Genomic DNA, 14,945 nt, shown 5'->3' with positions numbered 1-14,945 from the left:
CTGGTTCAGTATTTCCTACTCCCATTTTTACGAGTTTGTGATCTGGCCAGACCGTGACTCTGGAGAAAAGTCCGCCTTGAGTAACTTTGTGTCCCTGTGCAGAGCCAGGGCGTAGGCATTCAGTGCATACAGACTAACTGCTGAGTGGACAAGTGACTTAAATAGCAGAGAACAGATGCCCGAGAGTTTCAGGTTTCACTATTGATGTGCTGTTGCCAGAGAGACATGGAATCTAATGTTCTTTTTGTTGGGCCGGTGGAAGCCATGTTTATAAGGCTGCCATGTGTTTCTCCAGACAGACCCTTTCTTCTCCAGCGTGTGTCCAACCTGTTGGTATCCCCAGTCTCAGGGGACACAACCTGTGCCTCCTGGGGAAGCTGTAGGGAGCTGGTGAATTTCTGTGCATGGACCGTGACAAGACGGTTCAAGGGATAGAGGCCAGCAGGGCCAGACCCTGGCCACTCAGGACACAGACTCTGCCGGGAACACTCTGGAAGCATGGTCTCCATGTGCTGGGAGAGAGCACGTGCTCAGCCCTCCTCACAGCCTCCCGCTGTGGGGGACTGGAGGCCTCTATCCCAGACACTGGGAAGTAGCTCGCAGACGTCGATCTCATCATGTAAATGTCTGCAGCCAGTGAACGTTAAGAAAAATGCCTTTGAATCTAAGATTTTCTGCATCAAGTAAATCCTCCGTGAGAGGGAAGTCAGAGCAGCTGAATTCTGCCCTTACTAAAGTCAGGCCTTGTTTGCATCATACTGCAACTTGCTAAAATCGCTCTCTTTGTATTGCTTTAGCATGCGCTTCTGTATATATCAGACTGTCCAGGGAAGCCCTTCATCCCCCCCCTGTTCTGGTTATCTATTGCTGCATAAGAAGTCGTCTCCAAACATTGGCTTAAAATAATATTGATAATTTTTTCTGTTCATGAAACTGTACTCTGGGCAGAACTCAACAGGGAGGGATTCGCCTCCAAGATGGCACATTCACAAGTAGATGCTGACTGTGGGCGCGTAGCCCAGCCCAGCCTGGCAGCTAAGGGACTCAGTTCCTCCCATGCAGGCCTCCCCACGTGGCCTGAGCTCCCTCACAGCATGGCAGCTGTGTTCCAAGGACAAGGGACTAGAGTCCAGCAAGACCAGACTCCTGAGAGAGCGTGCCAGGGGGAAGCCTCAGAAGCCACACAGCATCTCCCCCGCAGCGCTCCATGTGTGCAGGCAGGCACCAGTGCCCACTCAGGGACGAGGGGAGGGGATACACTCTTTCCTTTGAGAAGAGAGCAAGAGCATGAGGAGCAGAAAATATTCTTGTGGCCACTTTTGGGAAATGCAGTATATACTCCACCTAAATATACGTTTGACTGTCCAGCTCGGCAAGGAAGGTGTTTGGTGAAGTCTCAGAGTTTTCCCTACAGCCTAGAGCAGTGATGGCGAACCTTTTGAGCTCGGCGTGCCAGCATTTTGAAAAACCCTAACTTAACTCTGGTGCTGTGTCACATATAGAAATTTTTTGATATTTGCAACCATAGGAAAACAAAGACTTATATTTTTGATATTTATTTTATATATTTAAATGCCATTTAACAAAGAAAAATCAACCAAAAAAATGAGTTCGCGTGTCACCTCTGACACGCGTGTCATAGGTTCGCCTTCACTGGCCTAGAGGATGGAAAATTCACTTACACTTCAGACCTGGTTTTAAGGTGGGTCCCAAAAGGCTTTGGTAATGAAAGGCCTGTCTGCTCTTTGCCCATAATCTTTTTTAAAATAATATAGTCTCCAAAAAGAAAGGAAGGAAAGAAGGAAGAAAGGAAGGAAGGAAGGAAGGAAGGAGGGAGGGAGGGAGGGAGGGAAGGAAGAAGGGAAGGAAGGGAAGGGAAGGGGAGGGGAGGGGAGGGGAGGGGAGGGGAGGGGAGGGGAGGGGAGGGAAGGGAAGGGAAGGGAAGGGAAGGGAAGGGAAGGGAAGGGAAGGGAAGGGAAGGGAAGGGAAGGGAAGGGAAGGGAAGGAAAGAAAACCGTGGCAGCGGAGTGATAAGAAACTGAGCTGCAGGACCTTCCTTTCCCCAGCTCACTGCATGGAGCCCGTAGGTAACACAGGGAGAATAGTGAGCTTGCCCATGAGATCATTCTTCATGCATCTCTAAGAACGTGTTTCAAGCCAGCCAAATGCACTCCTCGGCCAGAAGGACTGTGGTTAGCCTCAGAAAGCCGGGCTTCGAAGGGCAGTGCCCTAGGGGAGGGGGAACCAAACGGGAGAGAAGCCGCTCTGGCCGAGCCTGGCGTTCTTCAAACAGCCAGTCTTCTCCACGGACGCTTGTTCCCGGAGCACCTTGATCTCCTTACAGGAAAGCTCGATAGTGATCTAATAAATAAACCGAAGCATACCTTCCCCCTCACTACAACGTTAATTTAATTTAAAACTAGCGTGTCTAATGGGCAGCACTTTTAAAATGCGTTTCTGGAATTTGTGGTGTGGGTTTCAGTCTCCTGAAAATAATATATTTTATATCTACTCCATGTGTTTGGGCCCCAGCTTGTTTTGACTAACGGACATGATTTGTCAAGATGTTTCCTCCGCTGGACTTGGCGTGAGGAGGGTGGTTTTATCTGAAAATTGCATAAGGCCGCTTTATTTCTTTTTATGTGTGTTTTTAAGAAGTTTTTTGTTGTGTTGTTCCATTTCTTATGTGGCCATGCTTAGTTGGAAAAAATTAAAAGATTTCTGAAAAAGAGTCCAATGGGACCCAGGGGTTGCCTCTGGGCCCTTCATCTGAGCTAGTCTGAGAGCGTCCTTGCCTTGGGGGCAATAGGAAAGGGCCACAAGGAAACAGAACAACTGCTCAGGGGCCCTGAGAAGCTGGTGGTGGAGAGGGGGTGGGCGCTGAAACTCTCTCAGTTACAATTAAAATGCCAACAAATTGCACTAATTAATCAGAGAAAGGATCGTTTGCTGTGAGGACCAAGAATGTCTGGGGAACCCAAGGGCAGCGATGCGGCGGCCTTGGGAAGCCTGGGACTGCGAACTGGGCCGCCACCGGGAAACCAGACAGTCCTTTGAGCCGTGCTCCAGTCTGCAGAAGTCGCTGAGAACAGGCCGGGCATGCGGCAGGTGCTCACTCAGTATGAGCTGAATGAACGACTGGAGAGCAAATCCACAGCTTTTGGTTCTTACAAGCTAAGCTTTGATTCAGCCTTGTCTTTCTTAAGTCAAGTCTCCATTCCCAAGGAAGGATCTAAAGTTGGCCCCGCCTGGGTCGGAGATCCATTCTTGGACCATTATTCAACCATGTTTGAGGGGCGGGATCACGCTGTAACTTCCTGGCTGCCAGTCGCCTGCCCCTTAACCATGGGGATCGGGAGACGGTCCACATATGTTTGAAAGGCCTGCAGAAGCACCCACAGCAGGGGTGCAGTACGCTGTGGGGGTGAAGTGCGCTGTGGGGGTGAAGTGCGCTGTGGGGGTGCAGTGCGCTGTGAGGGTGCAGTGCGCTGTGGGGGTGAAGTGCGCTGTGGGGGTGAAGTGCGCTGTGGGGGTGAAGTGCGCTGTGGGGGTGAAGGGCAAAGATCGTGAGTGTCAGGTGAAATATGACATCAGTTCCTTGGACCGACTGCGAGAGCTGGACATGCCTGGGGGTCATCTAGTCCAGCCCCTCATTGGCGACACAAGGAAAACAAGACTGGGATAGATGAACTGTTGGCTTTGGCCAATTATACTAATGGTCCTTCTGACAAGAGGAAACATCTCAGCACTGGGTGTTTGTTGACTAAATAAGTACAGGTTCTAGAATTTCCATTTGCAACACTATTTATAATCATTGTTTATATTTTCCTCTTCTTAATTATACTCCATGCTATGAGGTAGGGGTTGATTTTTGTCTAACATTTGCTAAATATGATCCATAAGTTCTGGCGAGATGGACTCTGGTAGAAATCATTCCACAAAAACAAAAACTTGGTTTTGACAGTCAGTGAACTTTGTCTGCTGGTGAGCGGTCACTGAGAGCCTGGTTTGTGTGCTCATCACCGCGGTGCGTAAAGAAGACATGTGAGACTACTAGATACCCTCCCTGCCGTGGTGTAGATTACCCCGGGGAGCTCGCGGCGTGTTGCGGAGAGGGGCAGGAAGACTGCGGGTTGCAGGAGGAGAGATGCGTGTACGCCGGAGGGGACGTGCGGGTGCAGAGAAGGAGGAGCTCAGTCCCACGTCAGAGGAGCTGACATGAGAGTTGAACATGTCAGACCGGTAGGAGTGAGGAACAAAGTGACGAAACGCCATGGTACATGGAAGGAACTACAGGTAGTTCTAAATATGAAGACAGAGAGAAGCAGGAGCTATAACAATAGAAATTGGACCAAAACAACGAGGTACCACTGAATGTTGTAGGCATATGTAACCAGTGTACATTTTGTACAGATCACCCTGGCAGCAGTGAGAGGGGGACGAGGCCACACTGGCATCGGGCTGGAGAGGGAAGGTGAGATGGGTGGGCACTCCGGGAGATGAAGCGCTGCTGGACCCCACAGAACCGGGTGCTGACTGGATGTGGGAGCAAATGAGAGGACCAGTTTCTTCATCTCTTCAAGCCTCCCTTTGTCTCTGATGTAAAATGGAGCCTCTACCTGCTTCTCAGATGCTAAGGCTGGTGCAGAGTCATGCTCGCCCACCCCCTGCTTTATTTCCCTCCAAAGCACTTACCACCTTTCTTTTCCCCATGTACGTACTGGTTTTGTCATTCGCCCCCAACTGAAATGTAAGTTCTATGACAGCAGGGACTCCTCTCTGGTTTGTTCACTGCTGAATCCCTGGTGTCAAGAGAACTGTCTGGCTCATAGTAGTTGCTCAATAAACAGCTGTGGAATGGATCAGTGAATGAGGGGAAAGCACAGCGCGGACATGAAGTGTTCGGAGGCGGTGGCGGCGCTCTTATAACTCCTGTTGGGAGAAAAGCCATTCCCAAGCCATGTTCAAAGTCGGCATGGCTGTTTCCCAGGGCCTGGTGCCCTTCATGCCCAAGCTCTGGTGCATGTTCCTGCCCACTGTTGAGGACACTTGCCCGCGCTAAAGACAAGTGAGTCACACACGAAGAGAAACTGAGCGGAAGAGAATTGGCAGCAGGATTCCCAGAACTCCTCGAGAGCTCACAAGCACCCGAAGCAGCGGAAACCCTTCTCATGAAAACCAACCGGGACATCAAAGAGTGCCTGGGGGCCCACAGCTGCAGAGGTTTCGGCAGCCCTTGCTTCAAAGGCTGGCATGGATGGTGGGAAGAAATGGTCTTATCTGACCATAACCGAGGTCTTAGGTCACAGCCAGTGAAAGTTTGGAAAATGAAAAAAAAGAAGAGCAGAGGGCCTGATTGGCTTGGTTAATCTGTGTGTGTGCAATGGCAGTAACGATGCTTAAATCTTTCATCTCCAAAGAGGGGGACCCAGCGGTGCGTGGCACATTATAAGATGTGCTATTTTAATGGAAGAGACTCCACCGCCCAATCGCCTGCTGACTTGACATGTTCTGAAAGGAAAGTCTGGTATCAAAACATAAATCTAAGCAGAAACCAAAATAGCAAACAGCAGCATGCATTAATCAGACCCGTCTCTTTGTACCAAAATCCACATTCCCTCCTCCCCCTGGCCCCAGGGTATTGTTCTTTGTTGTTGCTGTTCATTGCTTTTTTCCTTTCATCTCTCAATGCATCCTTCAAGCTTCTCGCAGTGTACTTCAGCATCCAGATTCGCTCATGGAAAGCACATGTCTTTGGGAACATGCCGTTCACTTGAAGTTCTGCAGCCAGTTTTATTTCTGTCCCAGGGTTAAGGAGAAACAACAATTGTTTGTAGGGCTGGATGTAACTTCGGGTCAGTGAACCAGGAAGAACCACATATAAAGCAAAGAGAGTCTCTAAAAGATCTCTAAGAAAAGAGGGGCGTCTCCAGTTAACCCGTGGGTCTCATTCATGCGTGCATTGGCTTTATTTATGCAACATTGGTTGAAAGGTTACCATAAACTAGGTCTATGCTCAAAGCCAAAAATACCAAAGTAAATATGGTCAGTCCCTACTCTAGCATCTTACAATCTAGGAGAGGAGACAGCAAGTACCAGTATATCCAGGTAGCAAGCAGTCCAGTGGACAAGGCCAATGCAGAGAGGTACCTTAGATTTAGATCCTGGGACAGGAGTTGAGAGATGGATAGGGTGATGGTACTTTTTACAGAGAGTAAGTGGGAAGGAGGTAAAGGAGAGGAGGTGAGAATAGTTTACCCAGAGGAAACTATGTCTGCTACATAAAACAATATGATGCAGGTGATATTCAAAGTCTTTAATAACTGGAACATCAGGGGCTCAGAGAGAGGCCAAGACCCACCAATGGTCCCAACCCAATGCCTATGGGATGCAGGTCTTTCCTATTAATGTGGGGAAACTCTCAGGGAGGGTGTAGTAGAGTGAAAAAAGCAAGGTTCAATGTTGAGTGTTATGAGTCAAGATGTTGGTTCCCTTGTGTGGGAATGACAGGAGGGGCCATAGAGGGTTTCCAGGGCGCTGGCTTTCTGTTTCCTGATCTGGGTGCTGATCACACTGGTTGGTATGCTTTGTGAAATAAATTGACTTGAACACTTGTGTTAAATGCTCTTTTCAGTACAAATGTTCAGTAAAGTGTCATATGTTTGACAAACCGTTCCAAAACAAATAAACAAGCAAATACCATGCATTTGGGCAAATCTCAGTTTATTGTGAATGGCTCTAGCAAATAGTGTGTGTGGAGGAGATAAAAATAGAGACATAAAGCAAAGCCATGTTATAAGAGCCTTATTAAATACTAAACTAAGGAGCCTGAACTTTATCCTCAGAACTCTGAGACTCTTGAGAGAGAATGTGAGCATGCATTAGAGCAGGGGGGAGAGGGGGCGGTCAAACTGTGACCTCCGGACTTTGGCCTCTGGTTCCATGATTTAGTCACCATGTCACTGTATGAAACTTAAAGCTCTTCATCTGCAAAATACACCAATGATTTCGTTTGGTTCCTAAGGATGTTTTGAGAATTGAATAAGACAATACGCAAAATAGTTAGTATGGTAGGCACTATATTCAGGAATAAATATTTGCATTTTAGAAAGCTTCCTCAAGCAGGAATGAGGAGAATGGATGGGGAAGCCAGGCCAGGGGCAGAGATGCGTTATGCTGGCAGTGATCTGTGAGGAAGGAATGAGAGCCTGACCAGGACAGGGACAGTGTAAATCAAGGAGAGATCATTAAATGTGAGGGGGCAGAATGGACAGGACTTGATCCAGGAGATGAAAGAGACAGCAAGTCTACAATGACTCTCAGGTATCTGGCTCCGGTGACTGTAAGGAGGTGATGCTGTTAGAGAGTGAAGAGGAAGAATAGACCAGGGGGGAGACGGTGCATCACATGTGAGACCTGTTGAGATGAGGGATCCTGTAGGCGTCCAGGAACTCAATAGAGATGTTTGTGATAAAGACAGAGATTTGGGAAATACATAAAAGATTGTTGAAGGCATAGGAGTAGATGAAGTCCTTCAGGGATGACATATCAAGTGAAAAGAGCAAGGTGCCAAAGGTGGACCCCAAGAAACATCAACATTTAGAAGGGCAGGCCAAAAAAAATGGAACCTATGAAGAAATTTGAGAAAAAAACCATTGCAAAGGTAGAAGGAACAGCTGAGAGGGTGCTTTTGTGGTAGCCAAGAAAGATGTCATCAGCTGTAACAAATGGCACAGAAATGGCCAGTTAAATGAAGACTAAGCGTCCATTGACTCCTACGTATGTGGGGCATTGGGGACTTCATGGAGAGCAGCTCCAGGGGCAGGGACACAAGCAGGACTGTCATGGTGCACGGGGTGTGGGTTAGAAGAAAGAAATCAACAAGTGCAGTCCAGGGGAAGGAGGTCTATGGGCAGGAAGCTAGGGGGGAAGGAGTGACAGTCTTTCTCTAATGATCAGAGTTTCCTAACTTTTCTCAGTATTTATTCACCACCACCCATTTTGGAGAAGTTTAGAGATACAGCTCTATGCTCGCCCTTCCTTCCTTCCTTCCTTCCTTCCTTCCTTCCTTCCTTCCTTCCTTCCTTCCTTCCATCCTTACTTCCTTTCCATGCTGAATTTCGTCTCCAGAAGCCAAGGAGTAGCTTATATAATGGAAAGCACTTAGCGAATTCTCTCTGTGTTTTTAAAATAAGATGTTGAAAAGTGGGTATATTCAGGGAAGGCAGCCAGAAGAACCCAACAGAGAAAGGAGCTGGAGCAGGGCTAAGAGAAAGGGCTCCCTGTCAGCCTGCCCTGCCCCACTGCTCCTGGGGACTGTCCATTAGCCCCAGTGGGGCTTGCACATTGGCGAGTGTGAATTAGCGAATACACTCTCCACCTCTGGAGCCGAAGCCTGTTTCTCCCCCCTCTGGCTTCAGTGGCTACCTGAGCGGTTGGCCGCATCCTTCCTGTCGTGGTGCCCTGCTCCCCGCGTCCTGGCTGGGCCTCCGGCCTGCTCTATCCAGCTGGTGACTGCTTGCCTCCGAAACTCAGCTCACACCCCCTCCCCTCCTCCTGCCACTCCTCAACCAACCAACTCTGGCTTCCAGATGGGGCTCAAACGTGCTGTCCCTTCAGTTAGTCACTAAGTCAATGTGCCGTGCATTTTGCATTTCCTGAGGGGTTGCTGTGAGTCACTCGTGTTTTAGTTTATAATAACACTTTGGCTCATGGGTGAAACTGGAAGGCACCAGGAGGAATTCTCTGCAGCCCCTGGTGGAGTGGTCCATGCAGAGCAAGCAAATCAAACTCAAAGGCTAGCACGGGCCAAATAAACGAGGCATGCAGCCCGCGGGCTGCGAGTTTGACGTGCTTGGTGTAGAGTAACTCCTCAAGGGTGGATGGCAGACTCTTTCATCTTTTCACATCCTTCACCAACACCTACTTAGGGCTTTGGCTACTCATCAATTCCATAGATATTTATTGAGCACCTACTGTGTGCCAGAAATTGCACTAAGCTGGAAATTCAACTGGGAACGGCAGGCAAGGTCCCTGTCCTGTGAGTTTATGTTCTACTAGAGGAGACGGCCACAAACAGGTGAATCCCACACTGTGGCAGGTGCTTCCTAGGAAGTAAACAGAGCTGTGTAACAAAGAAGGGGCGCGTTTATGCTGAGAGCGGGAGACCGATAAGGAAGGAATAAGGTGCCCCTCCATCTTCTTTTCTTATGGAATAGCCCCCATTCCTTGAAATTTTCTTTCAATAAAATATTTGGAGGGATGTCATAAGGAGACGTGTGCATTTACTGGTCCATGGGCTCATACGCCTTTCACACCTCTAATCGCTAACAGAGGATGTTTGTTTTGCAGGTGAGCCGGCCTCATCCCAGCGACCACCCTCTCCTGATCCTCTTCGTGGTGGGCGGCGTCACAGTCTCTGAAGCCAAAATGATTAAAGACCTTGTGCCAACCCTGAAGCCAGGAACCCAGGTACCAGTCTGAGTCCTCGTTGTTATGAGTCCTGGGGCAGGAGAGGGAAGGGTGGCGCGGGCCCTTCATCAGACTTCCCAGCGCTCCCATCGTCATCCCCACTTCTCCCCGACCTGCTCCTTCCCACGTCCTCCTCCTCTGCCGTCCTCCTCCTCTGCCTGCGCCAGGCCAGCCAGCCTCCCTGTGGGGGCCTTCTCGTGCCTCTGGGCTCCAAGGGCCGACACGCTGTTGTCCCTATTCCCAATTCCTGCATGTGTTCTCCAGCGTCCATCAGCACTGAATTACTCTAGAGCTTTCATTGCTTTCCAGGCCCCAGAGAACTGAGGGTAACTCCCAGGACCGCCTGCCTCTGTGGCAGTCTGAGGACCCGGCTGGAGGAGCTGGGGAGGGTGCATTGTCAAGACAACAATGAGTGTAGCCTCCTGTCGGGTCCCATCTTACTCTCCAATTAAGTGGCCGGGTGGTTAAGAACACAGACCGCTTGGTTTTACAGGCCTGAGTTTGGATCTAACCCAGTGGTTCTCAACCTTCTGGTCCTTTAAATACAGTTCCTCATGTTGTGACCCAAACATAAGATTATTTTGGTTGCTACTTCATAACTGTAATGTTACTGTTATGAATCGTAATGTAAATATCTGATATGCAGAATGGTCTTAGGCGACCCCTGTGAAAGGGTCGTTCGACCGCCAAAGGGGTCGCAACCCACAGGTTGAGAACCGCTGACCTAACCTCTGCCTTTCACTAACCAGGTGATCCAGGAGAGTGAGGCCCTCAGTTTTCTCCGTTAGGAAAATGAGGTGGCTGTGAATCTTAAATCAGATAAGTAGGGAGTGCCTGGGACATCAACCTCAGTGAATGGTGGCTACAGTTACTATCAACCACGAGGCTGAAGACACAGGCTGTGGCCTCCCAGGCCTGAGCAAGTGGCAGGAGCCCCATAGGCCCTGTGGTCTGATGACACAATTAGCTGCAGGAGGACCAGATCGGTGGTGTTGGCATGGGCCACGTGGTGAGGCAGAGAAGACCTGGTCCCTCTTGATCTCCAGATACCCAGCTGAGAAAGGGGACTGGGTATCTGGGAGCCACAGCAGGTTCCTGAGCAGAGGAGAGGCCAGTCATCGCCTGTGACCATTTCTGCTGTTACTATCACTGTCATGGTCATAGCTGGTGACGTTTCTGATACCGTGGTAGGTTCTGCCTCGTTTAACACCCTCTCTGTCAGCAGCAGGGTTGAGGATCTGCTTAGTGAGCGATTGCCTTTTCAGCACGACTTTTATTTTCATCAGAAAGCACACTTCTTGCTGCCCCTAATGATTGAGAATCAAATTCCTAGCTCTTCAGAGCAGCCATGCATTGTAACAGCCTGACAGGCATGCTAATCCCTCTCTAAAGGGATAAAGTGCAGGCGTGTCAGAGCCGAGGGGCCTGAGGTTGACAATGGCAACCGGGTCTGCATGGCTTTGCGACTCTGACCCTGGGCCCAGTCATCTGCACAGCGAGCTCTCGAAGAACGTTGGGCCTCAGGAGCAGCCTCGCTGCCATTTGTCCTGTGTGCGAAGCTCCCCGAAGAGTTAACAGGCGAAGGAAGACGCCTGCGAGTTCTTTATCGTCCGCCCTCCTCTCCAGGTGGTTGAGAGGAGGCGGTTCCCTGGATGCTTGCTGGGTGCCACCTGTGGAGGCAGCTCTCCCTTTCTCTGTGCTGGATGGACTCACAACTGTGCTGGCCCCGCCGCTGACTCTGCCCGACCAGGGTGTGAGCAGCTCCCTGCTGCTGGGCGGGCAGAGCCAGGCCTTGCAGCCCAGCTGCACACAAGCTCGCACACATGGAGCCGGCCTCTGCCTGGACGCCCAGCCTGGGAGTGCGTGTGAGCCACACCGAGTCTGTGCACCCACGGGCTCTCAAAGACACGCCTGGCCGCCAAGAGGGTGACTTGGACTCAGCCGGCGAAGTACAGTGACAGTATGCGTGTCTAATACCCTCTGTCTTTAACATCTGGCCTCCTCAATCCGCAGGAACATCCCAGTAACGAGGCTCTGTCCCTCCCACGGCAGGCGGCCTCCTTGCATCTCACGGGCTTCATTGTTATGTCTGTTCTGCTTCCTCTAGACACATCCAAATCGGCCTCCCCAGAGCTCTCACTCACTAGTGCAGGGTCTAGCTCTCGGGCTGCCCAGAATCCACAGGCAAGTCAGGCGCATCCCTCTTCCAGGTCCTTCCCCCCCCTGCTCGTGTCCAAACCGAGCATCCTTGGTTTCTGCAGCCCCCCTGCCCAGCCCGTGATGTGGGTCAGAGCACCCTTACTGTGTGTGGCTCTCCTGGCCCCAGTGTCTCCCTCACACTCAGCCAGACCTGAGAGACCTGTCCTGGGGCGGCCTGATCAGTGCAGAGGCAGGTGGCCCCTGTCCCTCTCCCCGCCATGGCCTGCAAGGCCTCCCTTCGGGCCTTCTTTTCTGACCTCCCTTCTCCCGCACGCTCCCCTCCAGCCTCAGGACTCTGCACTTCTCATGGTTTTATTCCCAGCTCCTCAAAGAGGGTCTGGCGCTGAGTGTCATGATTGTTCGTTGGATGTCGGGTGTTGAACACTAGAAACTTTGCTGTGTTACTGTAGCGTAGATAAAAGCGACTTTTCTGGAGGTACACCAGCGTGTGTGTTCACATAGAGCTGGACAGCTAAAACCCCTGTCTTCTGTATCAGTGCTACTCACCCAGGTCTTCTCTATGGGGTGTCTCCCAAGTTCAGGATGCACCATCACACCTGTTACATTGGACCAACTGAGTAGTCATATTCTGTGCCAGCCTCTGGCCTTCGTTCTGAAGATGGAACGGTGACCAGGCCAGACATGTTCCTGCTCCACAGGAACTCACCCGCTAATAGTGACGGGCATTACACACGGAAGCTCCCGCCACAGATTCGTGTACCGAGAGCACCCAGTGCTGAGGGGGGAATGACCGAGGGGGTTCCTGCATAGGCTCCTCACCGAGAAGGCTGTGAGCTAAAGTCAGAAAGGCTTTCAGGGGTCAGCTCTTCCAAGGAAACCAATAGAATCCGGGAAAGGCACATCCAGCAATGAATTCTCTTTCACAAAAGTGACACGATCGCTTGGAGCAGTGGAGTCCGGAGACCACAGCCGCACCCACCACTCCCATGGGACTGAGACCACCCTCTCAAGTGGGAGAGCTTCCTCCACTCTCCGCCTGGGTAGCTGGTGACATGCTGATGAGGGGAAGTGGGCAGTTGGAGAAGGCCGCTCTCCTGACTACCAGAAAGAAGGGGTGGGGGGACGAGGCAGCCCCCGCCCCCGCCCCAGCGCACAGCCACAGCCACAGCCACAGCCACAGCCACGCCATGAGGTCAGCTATGTGGCTTCCTCGCTGGAGCGCGTGTGCCTGGTGCGGCCTCTGTCTGGCTCACTTGCTGCCAGGTTTGGGGCTCCAAGCCCAGACAGCTCTGTGGGCTGAACTCCATAGCTGGGTGGTGGCCCAAAGCCAGCAGAAGCCTGGGATTGTGGGAGGAAAATAACAGGGAGGGACCCTCCCAGGAAATACAGGGACAGGCCAGCTCAGGAAGTAGAAAGACCATGTGGGCAGCTCGACCCAGCTGCCCACTGCTTTTCATAGGCACATGCATGTAGCCCGCCTCCACTTTCGTGTGGTTCTACATCCCTGGGCTAAATATTTGGTGAGAGTGTAATTTTTAAAAAAACTGGGCCCAAACATATGCTCATGCACACCCAGTTTTGCACAGCTTCAGGGATTCAAGGATACCTAAATCCTGGCTCAAAAGCCTGGCTCCTGGCTATTCTGAGGTTGATGGGAAGCCCAAGGAGAGGAATCAAATGACAGCGGGGGGGGGGGGGGGGGGGGACATCAGAAGGGACAAAGGTGAGGAGATGGCCTGCAGCCTCCCACTCCCGTTCTTGGGGAGGTGAGCACAGCCCACTGGCCTCTGATGTGCCAGCCGGTCGGACGGTTCACACTGAGTTTCTGGAGTGTAGTTAATCCACTGTCCCACTGCTTTAATGAACAAATCTTTTATGTGTAGCGCAGGTGTGTGAGTGTGTGAATATGTGCAGGGCCTTGAATATGAGATGTGCCCAAAACCAGTGCATCACCTGGGTGAATACGAATGCCAGCACCTGTGCTTCCACGGGGTACTTTTCCTGGGAAGAATCTCCCAAGTTTAAAAGGAAATGGAGAAAAAAATGGTATCCCCTGCTCCTTTCCACTCACAACATGAGAAATGAGAGGGTGGTGGGCTCTGCGTCCTGCACTGCCTGCTTCCGCTGTTCTGCAGAAATAGACCTGGAAGCAGCTGGCACCTGCAAATTATAGTGCTGGCCCGCAGAAGTGGGACGTGGAGAAAAGGGGGTTCTCTCCCAGCGCTGGCCTGCTCCCCGGAGCCCAGGGCAGGCTGAGAACCAAGGCGGAAGCGTCCCTCTTCCCGCTGGAGCCTGGCCTTTCTGGAGCCCCCGGCTGAGGCCCTCAGGGAGCCCCCACCTCACGGAGGGCAGTTTCCCCCAGTGCCCTCGGTGCCTGGGAAAAGCCGGTTCTCTGAAGGGAGTTTTCTAGCACTCAATTTGCCTAATATCGCACATTTGATTACTGTGTTCATAAAATGTACGCTTGCTACCTCACAGGCTCGGTTCAGGCTCTCTTAAGCTTTTTCCTGTTCATTTTTGAGTGCCTATTTTTTTCCTCATTTGCTTCATTTTTTAGAATTTTGAGGGCTATTTTAGCCAAGTCATGCAGAACTGCCATTATTTAAATGGACTAAAACAAAAACTAAAACAAAAAAACAAAACAAACAAAAACCTCTGAAAATGCTGAAAAGCAATCTGAAGACCAAAAGATGCCTAAGATATGAAAATGCTTAAGGCCCAGCAGCTGTTCTGCTGTAAATGAAATGTTAGCGGTGCAATCCTGCTTGTTCATCAAAATGGGAATTCTAGACAAATAGGCGTTTAGTTGAATTGATTTGAAACAAATTTACCCAGCGCTGTCTGAGCAGTCTTTTACTAGAGAAACTTCCTAGGTTAGCCAACCGCTGCTAACTCACTGCCTCCTTCGTTGTCTTTTATTAGGACACAGTCATGGACACAGTCACAGTTTATAAGGATCATATATGTACCTGTGTCATAGGGTTGTTAGGAGTTGTTCATTCCTTCAGTCATTCACTGACTCATTACAAGGACCTGATATGTAGCAAGCCCTGTGCTAAGCATCAATGAAAAGAACCAGTTAAGGAAACAGGGAAGGCAGGGTCATGCCGACGGCCGTGGGAACACAGTCAGTCTTCAGGGGCAGGTAGCTGGGAAGACTGGAGGTGGTGATGCCTGAGCAGACTGGCAGGTCTTCAGGCAGAGAACGAGGGAACTCATGTTGCAGATAGAGAAGCATCTCCAGAGTTCCCGCAGTGAGGCCGAAATAGTTGAGGATGGAGAGAATACAGAGCTGAGGGTGAGGGGGTTGGTGG

General features: G+C 50.8%; 1 protein-coding gene across 1 annotated transcript in view; it reads left to right on the top strand.

Moving 5' to 3' along the window:
- Positions 1-14,945, top strand: part of SCFD2 (sec1 family domain containing 2) — a 336,120-nt gene that overhangs the window by 311,453 nt on the left and 9,722 nt on the right. Inside the window, exon 8 of the mRNA XM_036333819.1 lies at positions 9,352-9,471. Within this exon, the coding sequence (XP_036189712.1) occupies positions 9,352-9,471 (120 nt within the window). The remainder of the gene's footprint in view (positions 1-9,351; positions 9,472-14,945) is intronic.

This window comes from Myotis myotis, unplaced genomic scaffold, assembly GCF_014108235.1.
Source record: "Myotis myotis isolate mMyoMyo1 unplaced genomic scaffold, mMyoMyo1.p scaffold_m19_p_1, whole genome shotgun sequence".
NCBI classification, from domain to species: Eukaryota; Metazoa; Chordata; class Mammalia; order Chiroptera; family Vespertilionidae; genus Myotis; species Myotis myotis.
Note: the sequence above shows the minus strand (reverse complement) of the source record. Positions and strands in the feature narration are given on the sequence as shown.